The following is a 15,586-nucleotide window of genomic DNA, read 5'->3' on the forward strand; positions in this document are numbered from 1 at the left end:
AGTTACTAGCAAGTTTAGCCTCCAGGTTCAGGGTGAGGTCATCCCTTCCATCGAAGATAACCTGATAAAATGCTTGGAGAAGTGGTTTAATGTGTCACTGACAGATGGGGCCAATATCACCAATGCTGTGAAGCAGACAGAGGAATGGCTGAAGAAGATCGACAAATCCGGACTTCTGGGTAAATTCAAGATCTGGCTGTACCAATACGGCATTCTGCCCAGGCTTCTCTGGCTCTTCACACTTTATGAGTTCCCCATGACTGTCGTAGAGGGCATCGAGAGGAAAACCAACAAGCACCTGCGGAGATGGTTGGGAGTTCCCCCAAGCTTCTCTTCAGTGGGCCTCTACATTCGTTCTGGGCAACTGCAGCTTCCCCTGTCATCTGTTGTGGAGGAATTCGAGGTGGCAAAATGCAGAACTTTATTAAGCTTGAGAGATTCTAATGACGTCTTGGTAAAGCAAGCAGGGGTTACCACCAGATCTGGGCATAAGTGAGCAGCCAACGCTGCTGTGGAGGAGACAGTGTGTTCCTACTGAAGCTGCGAGATATCATCGGCAACCCCTGCGTCGGGCGGCAAGGCCTCGGCTCAGTTCACTTCCAGAAGTGGGGAAACGCAAGCATAAGGAACAGGCGAAACATGATACAGGCAGAAGTACGGATCCGTGAGGAAGAGAAGCAGATTTCAAAGGCAGTGAAACAAGGGTCCCAGGATGCCTGGACAAAGTGGGATCTGCCTAAGCGCAAGATCTCATGGGCAGAGTAATGGAGACTGAAGTCCTTCCGTATTTCCCTCCTCTTGCGATCCGTGTATGACACCCTTCCTTCACCATTACATCTGTACACATGGGGGATGAGAGAAGACCCGAACTGTAAGCTCTGTGGTCAAAAGGGGACACTGGCTCATATACTGTCCGGGTGTAAAACAGCTCTAGCTCAAGGATGGTATAGGTGGCGCCATGATAAGGTGCTTCTGGCTCTTGTTGACACACTAGAGAGGGAGAGATGCAAGAAGAGGACGGCTGGCACAGATTTGAGGAAGGCCATCACCTTCATCAAAGAGGGAGCTAGGCTTTTCGTAACCAAACAACCAAAGCCCAATCTGCTGCTAACGGCCAGGTCCTGGGAGATGAGGGTCGATGTGGGAAGGAGGTTGCGGTTCCCGGATGTGGTGCTCACAACCCTACGCCTGGACATTGTACTGTGGTCAACGGAAGACAAGAAAATAATTCTGGTTGAGTTGACTGTGCCATGGGAGGAGGAATGAGAAGAGGCCCATGAGAGAAAGGCCTTGAAGTACCAGCCCTTAGTGCAGGAGTGTAAAGACAAGGGATGGCAGGCATGGTTGTTCCCTGTGGAGATCGGCTGCAGAGGTTTCCCAGCCAAATCAGCATGGCAGTTGTTGTCAGATCTGGGCCTGGATGAAAGGAGAAAAAAACAAGCAGCTCGAGGGATGGGGGAAGAGGCAGAATGAGCTTCTTGTTGGATTTGGAGTAGGCGAGAGGAGGGGAGCTGGAAGCCAGGAGCAGACGGGCAGTGATTTGGCCACCATTGCCGGCCCACCAGCTGGAGAGTGTCTGGGTTAAGGGTCGAAACACTCGGTGAAGGTTGGGAACCACCTGATGACATCTGCTCCTGGCTGAAGGTTACGGTTACCTTAACTGGAGAATGCACCCGAACAGCTGTATGTAACAAGTTTATACAGCCAGAATAGCTTTATTATTTTGTCTTTTTTTATTATATACAACATTTTTGTTTGTTCAAACCTTAATTCTATTGAGATGGGACTCCATGGATCTGAATGAACATTTATAATAGACGATACTGGCATACAGTTCAGTGGCTACTTTGACTTTATTTTTATGCTAAATGGGTTGAATATGTAATGTTCTAAGATATAATAATGTGCATGGTTGATGGACACCACTAGTTGCCATAATTTGGCTGCTCCTCCATAGATCAGCACAAGCTCTACAGTTCTTTGTTTTGAGTAAGGGAGGGGGAATTCAAGAGTTCAAATGTCTAGATGTGTAAATGTATATGTGTTTTTTGTTTTTCTATATGTATGTTGTGCACCCAACACAGCAGTAATATTTCTTACTCCTTTTCCTGGTATAATTGACATGTACTATATATGGAACAGACGAGCACTCAGAATATCTTCAATATAAAAGTCACGAGCTGAAACATTAGGGGACTAAAGAAGTTAACCAAATTGAAACAAGTTATAAATAGGATCAAACATTTTAAGTCCAAAATAATTTTTCTTCAAGAAACCCATCTGACAGTCTCAGATATTAAACTGGTACGGAATAGATGGCCTAGCCAAGTATTATATGCAACATACAACAACTATGCTAGAGGTGTACTTATTCTTATTCATAGAACAATACCATTTCAAATTATGAAAACAATCCAAGACTCTGCCGGAAGGTATGTTATTATGCAAGGTAATATCCTCTCTTTCACATTAAACCTGGTCAGTATATATGGCCCAAATGAGGATAATCCTAAATTTTTTGAAGATTCCTTCCTTACTTTGTCCACTTTACGAGGCTTTTATATCATTGGAGGAGACTTTAATTGCACTTTAAACTCAGCAATGGATTGCTCTACAGGCTGTGATACCTATAAGGCACAAACTAGAAAATTACTAAAACAATACATTGTGGATATAAATTTGGTTGAAGTATGGAGAGAACAAAACCCTGGCAAAATAGAATACTCTTGCCCTTCAAGTATATGTAAATCTTGTTCTCGTATTGATTATTTTCTTGTCTCCAGAGAGCTCTTATCAAAGATTAGAAGTTGCTGGTATGATAGCATAGTAATAAGTGACTGTGCTGTGATTTCATTAAGTATTCATATAGAGAAATTTATTCACAGCCCCCCTAACTGGCGATTTCAGGTGAGATGGCTACAAAACTCAGACTTTGTTAAATTTCTGGGAACTAAAATAGATAGTTATTTTGAGTTAAATACTGATCAAGCTAGTGCCAGCACGAGATGGGAGGCATTCAAGGCATATATTAGAGGAGAAATCATTAGCTATACAAGCTCTAAGTCCAAACAACAAAAAATAGAGATGAAAACTTTGGAAAAACTAATTAAATCTTTAGAGATAGAACTAAATGAAAGGGATGATCCAACAAAACAAAGAGATCTGCTACTTTTGAGAGTCAAATATAATAAATTATCTGCTGATAAAGCTGAAAAAAGTTTAATGTGGCTGAAGCAATCTTATTGCAATCAAGGAGAAAAAGCTGGGAAACTTTTGGCATGGAGAATTAAAAACTAGTCTGATAGAGCAATTAACAGTATAATAACCTTTTCAGGAAGCCTAATAGTAGACCTATTGGAAATGAATAACTGTTTTAGAGAACTTTATGAACATTTATATAGATCAGAATGCCCCCAAGCCTCAGAAGAACGGGACAAATTTCTTGATCAGTTTCAATTCCAGACACTGACAGAAGATGCAAAAAATGAGTTAGATAGAGGTTTAACAAATGAAGAGTTATCATAGGCTGTCCAAAATATTAACAGTGGTAAAGTGCCAGGGCCTGACGGCCTACCAATTGAATTCTACAAAACATTTCAAGAAAAATTACTAGTCCCACTCTAAAATATGTATGACAAATCTTATTGGAATGGAACTCTCCCATCCTCTTTAAGGCTGGCAATAATATTACTGATCTTGAAGCCAGACAAACCTCCTACAGAATGTTCCTCATTTAGCCCGATAAGTCTAATTGGATCAGCCACAAAAATACTTTGTAAAGCCTTAGCAAGAAGATTGGATCCTCATATCCCACATCAAGTTCATAATGATCAGAATGGTTTTGTGCAAAAACGCCAAGGATTCCATAATATTTGAAGAGTTCTTAACATAATTCATGAAAAATTTGATGCTAAAGATACAGCAGTATTATCACTGGATGCTCAGCAGGCCTTTGATAAAATAGAATAGCCATATTTATTTAATGTATTGCCTAGATTTGGATTTGGAAAGAACTTATTTAAGTGGATTCAGATTTTATGTATAAACCCAATAGCCAGAGTCTTAACAAATAGTATAGTTTCTAAACCAGTCACCCTGGTACGATCTACTCGCCAGGGATGCGCTTTGTCATCGATGTTGTTTACACTGGCCATAGAACCCCTGGCTACGGCAATAAGAACGCCATAGCTATCGGGCATCCAGCTAGGAGAACAGAAACATACAATATCCTTACATGCTGATGACATGATTCTTTTTTTTAACAAATTCATCCATCAGTATTCCAAACTTAATGTAACAGATTGAATTGTTTGGGCAGTTCTCTGGTTACAACATTAACAACTCAAAATCATCAATACAGTACTATTTTTGAACAAAGAAGAAAGACTGAAACCAGTCATAAAAACCCCACTGAAAATGCAAAGGAAGGATTTACCTGCCCTGGTGTCAAAATTACCCCTGAAATTAAAACGATCGTCCCAACAAACTATGACCCACTAGTGGACGAAGTGAAAGAGACGTTGGGTCTATGGATAACAATGCCCATATCAATGACTGGCCGTATAAACGTGATCAAAATGAATATATTACCAAAATTTCTATACCTTTTTCAATCACTTCCTCTCCCACTACCAAAATCATTTTTTGATAAGCTTAATAGTATTTTTAGTAAATTCATTTGGAATAATAAAAATTCTAGACTGAGCCTTATGAAAGGGGAGGGCTACGGCTCCCGAACCTGAAATGATATCATTGGTCTGCTCAGTTACGTTCTGCAATGTTTTATTTCTCAATGGAGGCCCTTCCAGCCTGGGTGAATATTAAACAGGCATCAGTACCAAACCTCCCATTAAAGCTCTATCTGTACTCTGCAGACCCAAGAAATCTGAAAAGAACAACTGAGAACCCTTTCCCCAAAAATATGACTGACATCTGGTAGAAAGCACATCAGCATATTAAAGATACTCCTCGCATCTCTCGCTTCTCCCCAATATGGGGCAATACATACTTCAGGGCAGGAACAGCAGATGGTGGTTTCAGAATCTGGGCAGGCAAAGGTGTGCAGAAAATAGAGGACCTTTATATGAATGGTAATCTTATTACATTTGATTAATTGTGTCAGACATAACATATTCCTAAAAAACACTTCTTAAATATTTGCAACTGAAAATATAAGCATTCAGTATCTGAACCACCACTATCACATCTTGAAAATCTTATATTCCTAAACCTAGAGGGGAGGAGTCAGATTTCTTTATTCTATACAGCTTTGATGTCATATGATAAGGAGTCCACCATTGACAGGCTGGAGGCACAGAGACTGGATGTTCAAGAGGACACACAAGAAACTGAGTGGGAAATGGCATGCTTAAAAGACCAAAAACAATCAATTAACACGAGAATGAGGCTATTACAATACAAATGGTGAATGAGAACTTACATTCCCCCGGTCAAACTGAAGCATTGGACCCCTGACATCCCGGACACTTGTGTTAAATGTTTAGAAGAAAAGGGTGCTCTGTTTCACTGTGTATGGGACTGTCCAAAATTAAAAAAATACTAGAAAACAGTTGTTCAGATCATATCTGAGATCGTTGGAGTAAAGATGCCTCACTAAGCAAAAATGTGTGTACTAGCTATATATCCAAAGAACTTTACTGTTAGTCCAAAACAGTCAATTTTAATTGACTTTGGACTCCTGCAGGCCAGGAGGATGATAGCTTTATCTTGGAGAAAAATGGATATACCTTCGATACATGTATGGGTGAAGGAGATGGCATCTTGTATTATATTGGAGAGACTGACTTACATAAGTAGAGGAAGGGCAGGAGAATTTGAAAAAATGTGGAAACCTTTATTGGAGTTTCTTGGACGTCAAGGTGCACAGCCATTTTGAAATAGCTGTGTGTTGTTGAGTGCTTCTACGGTTCTTGTTCTGATGTGTTTTTCTTTTATTTCTTTATTAAATATGTGAAGTATGTGAAATGTTATATCTCTTTTCCTTTGATGATTGTGAAAACATGAGGACGTGTTTCACTATTTAGTTTAATTATTATTATTGTTTATTTGTATATGGGAAATATATGTAAAATTCAATAAAAATATTGTGTAAAAAAACCTGTCAACTGGTACATCTTTGGACTGTGGGAGGAAACTGGAGCACCTGGAGTAAACCTCGGTGTTCACAGGGAGAATCCCTGCAGGCAGTGGCAGGAATTGAACCCCAGTCGCTGGTACTGAAAAGCGTTGTGCTGACCACTACACCACCGTGGACACCTCCCAACAATGTCTCCACCCTCTCCCCATCTTTGGTGCTGCTTGGCTCCACCTGAACAAATTCCACAGCTTCTTCTTCTGAACTATTACTCTGCACCATTATTGCACTGCCTTCGTCTTTTATGAATAATGCCACCTACTTGCTTTGTTATATTGTGGGTTCTTTTAAATCTTTGGATATTCAGCTCCTGTCTTGGCTATAGTAGTTGCAAAAGTCTTGGGCACACAAAAAAAAATTCTGTAAAGCGATGATGCTTTCAAAAATAATGAAACGAAAAGCTTCTAAATGTCAAAAAAAATACTATGAAGAGCAGTAAACAGTAAAAAACTAAACCAAATCAATATCTGGTGTGACCACCCTTTGCCCTTCAAACTGCATCAATTCTCTGAGGTACACTGTCATGCAGTTTTATAAGAAAATCGGCTGGTAGATTGTTCCAAGCATTTTGGAGAACTTGCCACCGTTCTTCTGCAGATGTTGGCTTTCTCGTTTGCTTCTGCCTCTCCAGGCAATCCCAGACAGCCTCGATGATGCTGAGATCAGGGTTCTGTGGAGGTCATACCATCTGAAATTATATAAAAAATCTATGGTGTCTAAGAATTTTGCACAGTGCTGAATGTCTGTATAACAGCAAACATTTCATATCAGTTAGTGCCTATTTGCACTGTTACTAATTTTCTTTATTGTGAATGCTTCAAGATTCATGGACGAGATAGGCCAAAGAGCCTCTCTCTGTACTGTACTTTTTTATGACTCTGTGACTTATAGACTCTCATTTAGATTCAGCACTTTCAGGCTTGCCTTTAGATATCTTGATGCTTATATTTGTACTAAAGACCAATTTGTCTTTTGTAATTTTCTTTCCAATATCCTATTGATAACACTATCCTTTGTTTGTATGATCTGTGCATTACTTATGTTATTTGGCTAATTTTACCCCAGTCATTTCCTGTTCTGCTTCGTGTTCCTGTCTCACCCTCTAAATTTCCCACCACTGGGATCCTCAACAATTGACTCCCCCACCCACCCTCCACAATTTAGTTTAAAAGGCTATTTAATTCTCTGGTGACTGATTTATTAGAAATACAGCCTTCTCCCCCCCCCCCCCCCACTCTGGCTTTGCCAAGTTATTTAACTCATTTGAACATATTTCTAAACAACAGGAATTCTGCAGATGCTGGAAATTCAAGCAACACACATCAAAGTTGCTGGTGAACACAGCAGGCCAGGCAGCATCTCTAGGAAGAGGTACAGTCGACGTTTCAGGCCGAGACCCTTCGTCAGGACATATTTCTGATGTCTTTGTGGCAATGTAACTGCTGACTCACAGTAAGTAAGCCTTGCTTGAATTTATCTCATCTATATCTTCTAAACATTCTGTAGCATGCACAACTGCTAGATATTGGAGAGGTTAATTTTGCCAGTGCAGATTAGTTATGAAGTTGCTTAAATCAACTTTTGTTCTCCGAAGGCAGTGATATGCAGTTTTTTATTGCATGCTATAGATTAGGTCAATCAGCTATGGAATAAAATTCTCTAAAGGAGTACTTGACTACACAAGAACAATTAAGTCCTGATACACAGTTTCGGCCTGCAGAGGTGAAAATTTCTTTCCTTTTACAATTGTTGCTTGACCTGCTGAGTTCCTCCAGCAGATAGATTTTTCGCTTCAGGTTCCAGCGTCTGCCGTCTTTGCTGTCTCCAATGCTTAAGACTTTTTTGACACCCTTAAATATTTATCCAATGGCTTTTCCATTGGATTTGCATATTATGATTGAAACAACATTGGGAATCTGATGATTAGAATTAAATTCCTCATCCCAACAAGATTGAGCGGAATAATTTCAGTCTGTTAACTCTTAGTTCATCAACAATGACATCTTGAGGTATAAACCGGATGACTCAATTTTTCACCTGCAATGTGTTGATATTTTTCACAAACCCTCCATATTGAATATGTTCATAGAAAAAGCAATGCACAATAGTTTATATAATCCTGCTTCAGATAAAAAGCAGGTCCCAAGGAAACCTAACATTATTTATTATTCCAATTCATAATCACTTTTAAAACCAGTTATTTTGGTTGTAAATTGTAAGGGAAGATTATTATTCAGATAATTTTTCATGGCAGCAGGACCTCCCAAGATGTTTTATAGCCAATGAGTTACTTTTGAAGTGCAGTTGCTATTGTAACAAAGGGAAGGAAATAAATACAGTAGTTGGTACACAATAAGCCTCCACAAAATAGCAACGAGAAAATCTGTGAGAAACTCCAGTTACATCCTCCTCTTGAGTCAGCTGATGTATCGGATCTCTCTCCATTACCAGAGCTGGCCAGAGGTAAGTATGATATGGGCCATCGTGTCACCATTTTCACTCTACTATTTTGTGGGATTTTGCTGTGCATAAGTAGACTGCATCCTTTCCTGTGTCACCAGCAAACTGCCATGATCAGCCTCTGAGTTATTTTAACTTTGAACTATTAACACACATAAAATGAAATAAATTTGTTTAAAACACCTTATAATATTAAAACCCAATTAAAACATCAAGGTGAAGTAAACAAAATGAAATGTATACTATTTACCAGCATTTTTTTACTTAATCTGCCATCTTGTTAATGGTAACCTGGGTTTAACAAGGAATGACATGATTTTTTTAAGTAAAAAGTGCAGGTATGTTTATCATTATTATACTCCACTTTAATGTTTTTATTTGGGTTCTCATATGGTAACATGCTCCAAATATATTTACTTATTTTCTAGGATTTTTTGGAAGTATTTACGAGGGGTGATGGATAAGTTCGTGACCTAAGGTAGAAGGGGATGAGCTATACAGATCTCATTACATGCACGTGTAGTTCAACTCTTTGAGTGAAAATGCAGAAAGTTTGAAGTTAATAACTCACGTCCTTCTACCTTAGGCCATGAAGTTATCAATCACCCTTGCTGTGGACCACTTTCTGGAGGTCCGAGAGGCCGACTTCTGCAAAGAAGGGGTCCATATGCTCCATGACCGCTGGACTAAGTGTGTAAATGTAGGAAAAATAAATGTGCTAGGTTTGCTAAAATTGACTCCTTCTACCTCAGGCCATGAACTTATCAATCACCCCTTGTATGTCATAATATTTCAGAGACTCACGATAGCACTGAGCTGGCCAAAAGGCTCCAGGAGCTTTAAAAGGCAGATTTGCTGGATCCACCACCACAAGGCCAAGTTGCCCACTTGCTATGTGTGAGTCCTCTCAGTTGGTGAGGATCAGCTCGGTCAGACTCCAAAACTGGATTTGGTTGATGGCGCTGGACTGGGTCCGGTTTCTGGTTATAGTGTCTGGAAGATGAATTTCTGGCCAGGTTGTCAGAGAAATAACTCCTCTGGTTTTTGAGAAAGTGCCAGGATGCAGACCGGTCTTGGTTTAATGCCCGAGACCAAGTAGAACAAACCCAGATGAATAAAGGGCAACTAAAATCCCACAAGATTTCACATTCCCTCTGGCCCGCCTTATCGAGCTCTTTTTATATGGGATGATTGTAAACTTAGGAGTTCCCTGTAGGTGCTGATCGTTAGCAGGAGCAAGTAAGCACCTGAAGCTCCTACCCTTCTGCAAGGTCTTTTCTACACTAAGTATTTACCATTAATTTATGTGGTATAAAGATCACTGCCAATGGCAATAGCTCATGTCTCTTTTCCATTTGACAAGCAAGAGTGAGGTAGATTTTGTAAAACTTTACAACAATAGTGTTGGGTCAAGTTCCTGGGATTTGGACCAGGAATGATGAAGGAACAGGGATATATTTCCAACTCATATTGTCATGTGATCTGAAGTGTTTCCATTCTGTAGCATTCACTGTATTGACCTTCACTGTGTTGCACGTACCGTGTTAGATTTGAGAGTCAGAGTTCCTTAATATTTTGCAAGGCTTGTGTTCCTTGAGAACAATCTTGCAAAGTTGGACGTTAAGTTATGGAAAGAAATACATCATGAAATTTTATATAAGAAATAAAAATTTATTTGTATTTATGTTTGTGTCTCAGATCCATTTTCAGGGAGCTCTGATACAAATACAAATAATCTTGACCAAGATTCAAATCAGCAGTTCATGCAGATTACAAACAACTCATTTGACCTCAGTTACATCAAAATCCATAACAGTTTACAACTTCAGGAAGCAAAAATCATGTAACAATCTTACACAATAGCAAGCTTTATTTACACTTGTAGCAATTTCGCAAAGTTTCACTCTTTTTGAAAGCATGGAGAAGCGAGCAAAAATCCAATGAAACAAAATAGAATAAAAATTATTCTTCAAAAAGGGCAAAACGGAATTGGAGACATAAATAACCCTTTGTATAAATAATAAACACAAGAGACCATGCAGATGCTGGAAATCCAGAGCAACACACACAAAATGCTGGAGGAACCCAGCAGCTCAGGAAGCATCTATGCAAAGTAATAAAGTCGACGTTTTGGGCTGACTGTTTATTCATTTTCATGGATCCTACCTGACCTGCTCAGTTTCTTCAGCATTTTGTGTGAGTTGCTTTTGTATAAATAGCAACTGCGACATTAAAATAATGGAAAGACATGTAAAAATCGACACACACACTCACACAATAAACTTGGAATTAATGCAGTGTTCTTTGACTTCACACCAAATAATCTAACAACTGGACTGAAGACTGGATGATTCTGACTCGGTAGAAACTGATGGGTGGGTCCCTCTTCTGTCTCTTCCTTGAAGTTTTTTCATTGAAGAGCATCTGGTGTGTTCGGAGTGACTAAAGACTCTACGGGTGTAACTTTTGAAGTTCACGCCGACAAAAGCGTACAGAATGGGATTCAGACAACAGTGGAAGAAGGCGATGGCTTCAGTGATCGCCATCGAGGTGTACACAATCTGCTCCATACTGCAGGAATACTCGCTGCCTTTCATAAGCATCACGGTGTCAATGGAGATGACGATGTAATAGGGAAGCCAGCAGATGAAGAAAGTGACGATCAGGATGATGGTGATTTTTAGGGCTTTGCGCTTTTGAAAGCCAGTGGAATGGGAGAGTCTGGAGATAATAATGCAGTAACACACCAGGATGACCAGACCCGGGAGAACGAATCCCACCGCTATCCCTTGGATTCGGAACGCGATCAGCCAAGACTGGTAACTTTCCTGTGGGTAAATACGCTCGCACACAATTTTGTCGATGAGATTTCTAGTTTTCGCAAATACCATATCAGGCACAGTGAGAAGAATAGCTGGTAACCAGACGCCCACATAGACTAAGCGATTAACCAACATCTTCCGTGGGCCGGTACTATTGGTTGCATGCACGACCGCATAGTAGCGGTCTAGACTAATGAAGGCCAGAATTAAAACACTGCTGTATAAGTTCACGGTGTAAATGATGTGAATGATCTTACACAGCGCGTCTCCAAAATACCAGTTGTGGCTGGCGTCGATGGACCAGAAAGGTAGGGTCAGAACGAAGAGCAGGTCGGCCACGGACAGGTGTAGCCTGTACTTGTCGGTCATGGTGCGGTACCTTCGCTGGTAACCCATAATGACCACAACCAGGCCATTCCCAACGATTCCCAGCACGAACAGGAGCGAGTACACACACGGGAAGAAAATACTTCTTAAGTACGTGTTATCTCCGTTGCACATGGCCCCTTCTTCATATGTGTAATTAAAAAGGTAGCTCTCGTTGTGATCCAAAAAATTGCCGTTGACCTGTTGGAAAGTAAACAATAATCATTATACTAAAACTATAAGGCCCATGTATTAAGGCCGGTTTTCCAATTGAATAGCAAGCAAACATTCGCTTTATTTGTGTTTTAATTTATGAGAATGGCAAAAAATGATTAGAAATTCGCCTTAGGGTGAGGCTGAACAGTCTGAGTACATTTCAACCACTTGCAAGTCGCATCCAAAAAAAAAGGAATCGGGTTATATAAACAACTATCTGCGAAGATGCAATATTGCGACAAAATAATCAATGTGGAACGGTGTCTGTTTTGCAGGAGAGGGGAATGTTTGATGGCGTTTACGGCGTGGTTCCCAATTGTCTCGCGGTGTGAAGCTACTATATTAACTGATTCGTGCCTCAGTGAATTGCCTCCTGTAGGTTTGTGAGCACTCTGCATCGCGAATGGTCGTCTCAGTGGTACTACCACTTAAAACAAACCCTTCGTTACTCATTTCAAATCTCCTCACCGTTCCTTGCCCCGAATCAACTTCTGCAATTTCAGCCCTCGAAATTTATATGTTTCAGTCAGAAATATGCGCAGCATGAGCAATAATTAAACTTGAGAGAATATTCTACAGATCGGGGATTTTTTTGTTTGGTTTGTTATCTGAAGTTTTTTGGTGCGAAAATGAAATATCTTTAAGTTGTTTAAATAAAAAAAACTATCTTAAGTGTTCCTGCAAGATCAGAGGAATGCTGAGTGTGTGGTATCCGTCAAAGTCACAACAATATTTTGAAAAAGCAGATCATAACAACGCGCGCGGTAAAATTAAATTAAAATACGGAACTAACATAGTGAAGTTGTCGAATCAGATCACTTTTGCAAAATTCTCTTACAAACTATCAGTTGACATAAAATTAATTTTCTGTTGAAGGCAAACAAAATTACAACACATACTTAAGATATGGAATCTAGATGGTAAAACTCAAACTCCCGGCTATTAGGTTTATGTGTCAAAAATAATCTAAGAATCTTACGATCGATCCGAAACTCCACGTTTTGTAGTGTTGTGTCATCTTTAGAAAATATGCACGGTTTATAGTTTATGCACATAAAAACGCAGTTAAAATATCTTAAAAATTATTTTAAAATAAAAAGTAAATATACAGTTGAACAATTTACTGTTAGTATTATTAACAGACACAATGGAAAATGCAGAAATGAATTTCAATATTAGTTAATGTTTTTCTTACCAGTTCTTCAAAGTCCGTATAGTCGGACATACTGCGCGATTTACAGTAGATCTATCTGTTATTCTAGCGGAAGTTGAGCTCTCAGTGAGTTCTGGATGTGTGAAGAAGTCGGCACGGTTTTAAAATTAAGACTAATTCCCACTTGTCTTTGCGCATGCGCATTCACCAGCCCAGCCCAGAAACCGGCAGATATGCCCTAACTGTTAACTAGTTCGAGGGGCGGGGCAGTGAACCGTACACTACTATGCGCGAAAGCTACAATATTACATATTTACATGTGTTTCATATTACAATTCGACAAGGAAATTAGAATGCCTAATATCATACATGCAGTCAACAGAAATCTGTTTTATGAAATGTGTGCGTATTTTTATGCATCTTCAGAGAGATTGCAAAGCCTGTTGGTACATACGTGATATCAGAATGCCCGTGAAGTCAGGACGAGAAGCTACTTAATGAGGAAAGGGAAAAGATTGGTGAATATCATTCCCCCCATTTTCACTGTTCAGGAACCAGCCCTCATTAGGGGAACGGAGGAGGAGAGGATCGGTAGTTTTGAGGCTCTCTGTACAGGGACCAGCATATTGAAAGATGTTCCACAGATAAGATCTTGTCAGCCTCACTTATTCTCCTAACAATAAATGAAGGATATTTTGGTCACAAGTTGGAGAAGGGCCAGCGGCATTTTCTGCTGTGCTTCAGAATGGCCCCAGTTTAGTTCTACAGGCTTCGCACAACTTCATGAATAACCAATTTACTGACGCCCATTTCGGGCTTTGCCAGGACCACTCAGTTCAGGAAATCATGACAGTCAAAGAGCTGAATCCAGGACACGTCCTCTATGTGAAGACTGGATTTGGCTGACTGTGGTGCCAAGGTGTCCCTATAGAAAGTGAAGTCGGTGGGTATCAGTGCTGTGTTTGAAGTCACATGGTGCACAGGAGAGGATTGTTATGCCTGTTGGATGTCAATCAGCCCAAACTTATTTTACATTTCATATTATAACATAGAAAGAGGCCCACAAAGGTGAGAAAATCTGCAAAAGCTGGAAATCCAAAGCGACCCACACAAAAATGCTGAGGAACTCAGCAGGCTAGTATCTATGGAAAAAAGTACAGTTGACACTGTGGGCGAGGTCATTCATTTCCCGAAGTCTATGCTGCTAATTCTGTCCCACCACTTGTTTCTCTGCAATCTCTTTTCTGCAGGAATTTCCCCGCGCAGTGACCTAGCCCTTACCACCACCAGCTGCTTCACCATAAGGGGAAATATGCACTGATAATTACATGCTATTCTATTCCCCATGCAGTCCCTCAAAAACAATCTATGCCTGCATACAGTAAGTTCTCAACAACATTCAGGGTTGAGAATTTAAGTGGCGTGGAAGTACTAAACCACAGCCATCTCCAATAAGAAGGAGCATAATCACCTGCTTTGGTGTTTAGTGGCATTTACCTTTGGCCAGCCTCTCACTGTCAATATCTTGGGATCATCATTGACCAGAAGCTCAGCTGCACCTTGCTCACCGCCCCCCCCCCCCAACTTACAGGACCAGGTCTGAGGATGGATTTCCCATGGTGAGTGCCTCACCCACAACGTTTCAAACCTCCCCATCCTCTACAAGTTAGGAACACAACCGATGGTCTCTGCTTGCTAACGTTAAACCAGCATTTGCATTTCTCCCTGATCCTGTCCAGAGCAATGTAGCTTGCTTGGCTGGTGCTTGGTCAGTCTTTCTAAATATCCTTTTCCTCCACCACTGGAATATTGGGCTGCATTATAAAGATCATGTAGGAAATGTCCTTGCACAGGCCCCTCTGACAGCACCTTCCAAGCACATGATCTTTACCACGATGAAAGACCAAGACAGCAGGCACAGGGGATCATCGGCTGCAGGTTGATTTCACTCCGAGTTACACACCACCAGGTTTAGAATTATATTGCCGACCTTTCATCATTGCTGGGTTTAAATCCTGGAACTCTCTATCCAATAGTGCATTGGGAATATGTTCAGCAGAAAGAATGCAGGATTCCAAGAAGGCAAATTGAAAGCACCTTCTGATGGACAATTAAAATGGGCAATAAATACTGGACTAGCAGGAGGTGCCTAGATCTTGAAAATGAATAAAAAGAGCAGTGAATAGTGAGGAAAACCATTTCTTAAATGAACAGGAAAAGTGTGTGTTATACTATCCAATCAGATTGAAGATCTGCAAACAAAGGAGTAAATAATATGATGGAATTTTAAATTACTGTGGTGAACTGCAGACAAATAAAGGGAAAGAAAGACAAAATATGTGTGTGTGTGTGTGTGTGTGTGTGTGTGTGTGTGAGAGAGAGAGAGAGAGAGAGAGAAAGGAGAAGTAAAAACAA

General features: G+C 40.3%; 1 protein-coding gene across 1 annotated transcript; it reads right to left on the reverse strand.

Annotated features, from left to right (window-relative positions):
* Nucleotides 1-10,264: 10,264 nt before the first annotated feature.
* On the reverse strand, nucleotides 10,265-13,322 carry LOC140197944 (C-X-C chemokine receptor type 4-like). The gene is made up of 2 exons (XM_072258589.1): nucleotides 13,214-13,322; nucleotides 10,265-12,003 (listed from the first exon to the last, which is right to left on the reverse strand). The coding sequence occupies exons 1-2, from the start codon at nucleotides 13,241-13,243 to the stop codon at nucleotides 10,939-10,941; spliced, it is 1,095 nt and encodes a 364-aa protein (XP_072114690.1). The 5' UTR covers nucleotides 13,244-13,322; the 3' UTR covers nucleotides 10,265-10,938.
* Nucleotides 13,323-15,586: the final 2,264 nt, after the last annotated feature.

Source organism: Mobula birostris, chromosome 5 (assembly GCF_030028105.1).
Source record: "Mobula birostris isolate sMobBir1 chromosome 5, sMobBir1.hap1, whole genome shotgun sequence".
Taxonomy (NCBI): Eukaryota; Metazoa; Chordata; class Chondrichthyes; order Myliobatiformes; family Myliobatidae; genus Mobula; species Mobula birostris.

Excerpts from the sequence above, each read along its gene's own strand:
- LOC140197944 (XM_072258589.1), bottom strand. The coding sequence starts at position 13,243 with ATGTCCGACTATACGGACTTTGAAGAACTG. Across the intron at positions 12,004-13,213 it reads ATACGGACTTTGAAGAACTG|GTCAACGGCAATTTTTTGGA; the intron begins GTAAGAAAAACA and ends ACTTTCCAACAG.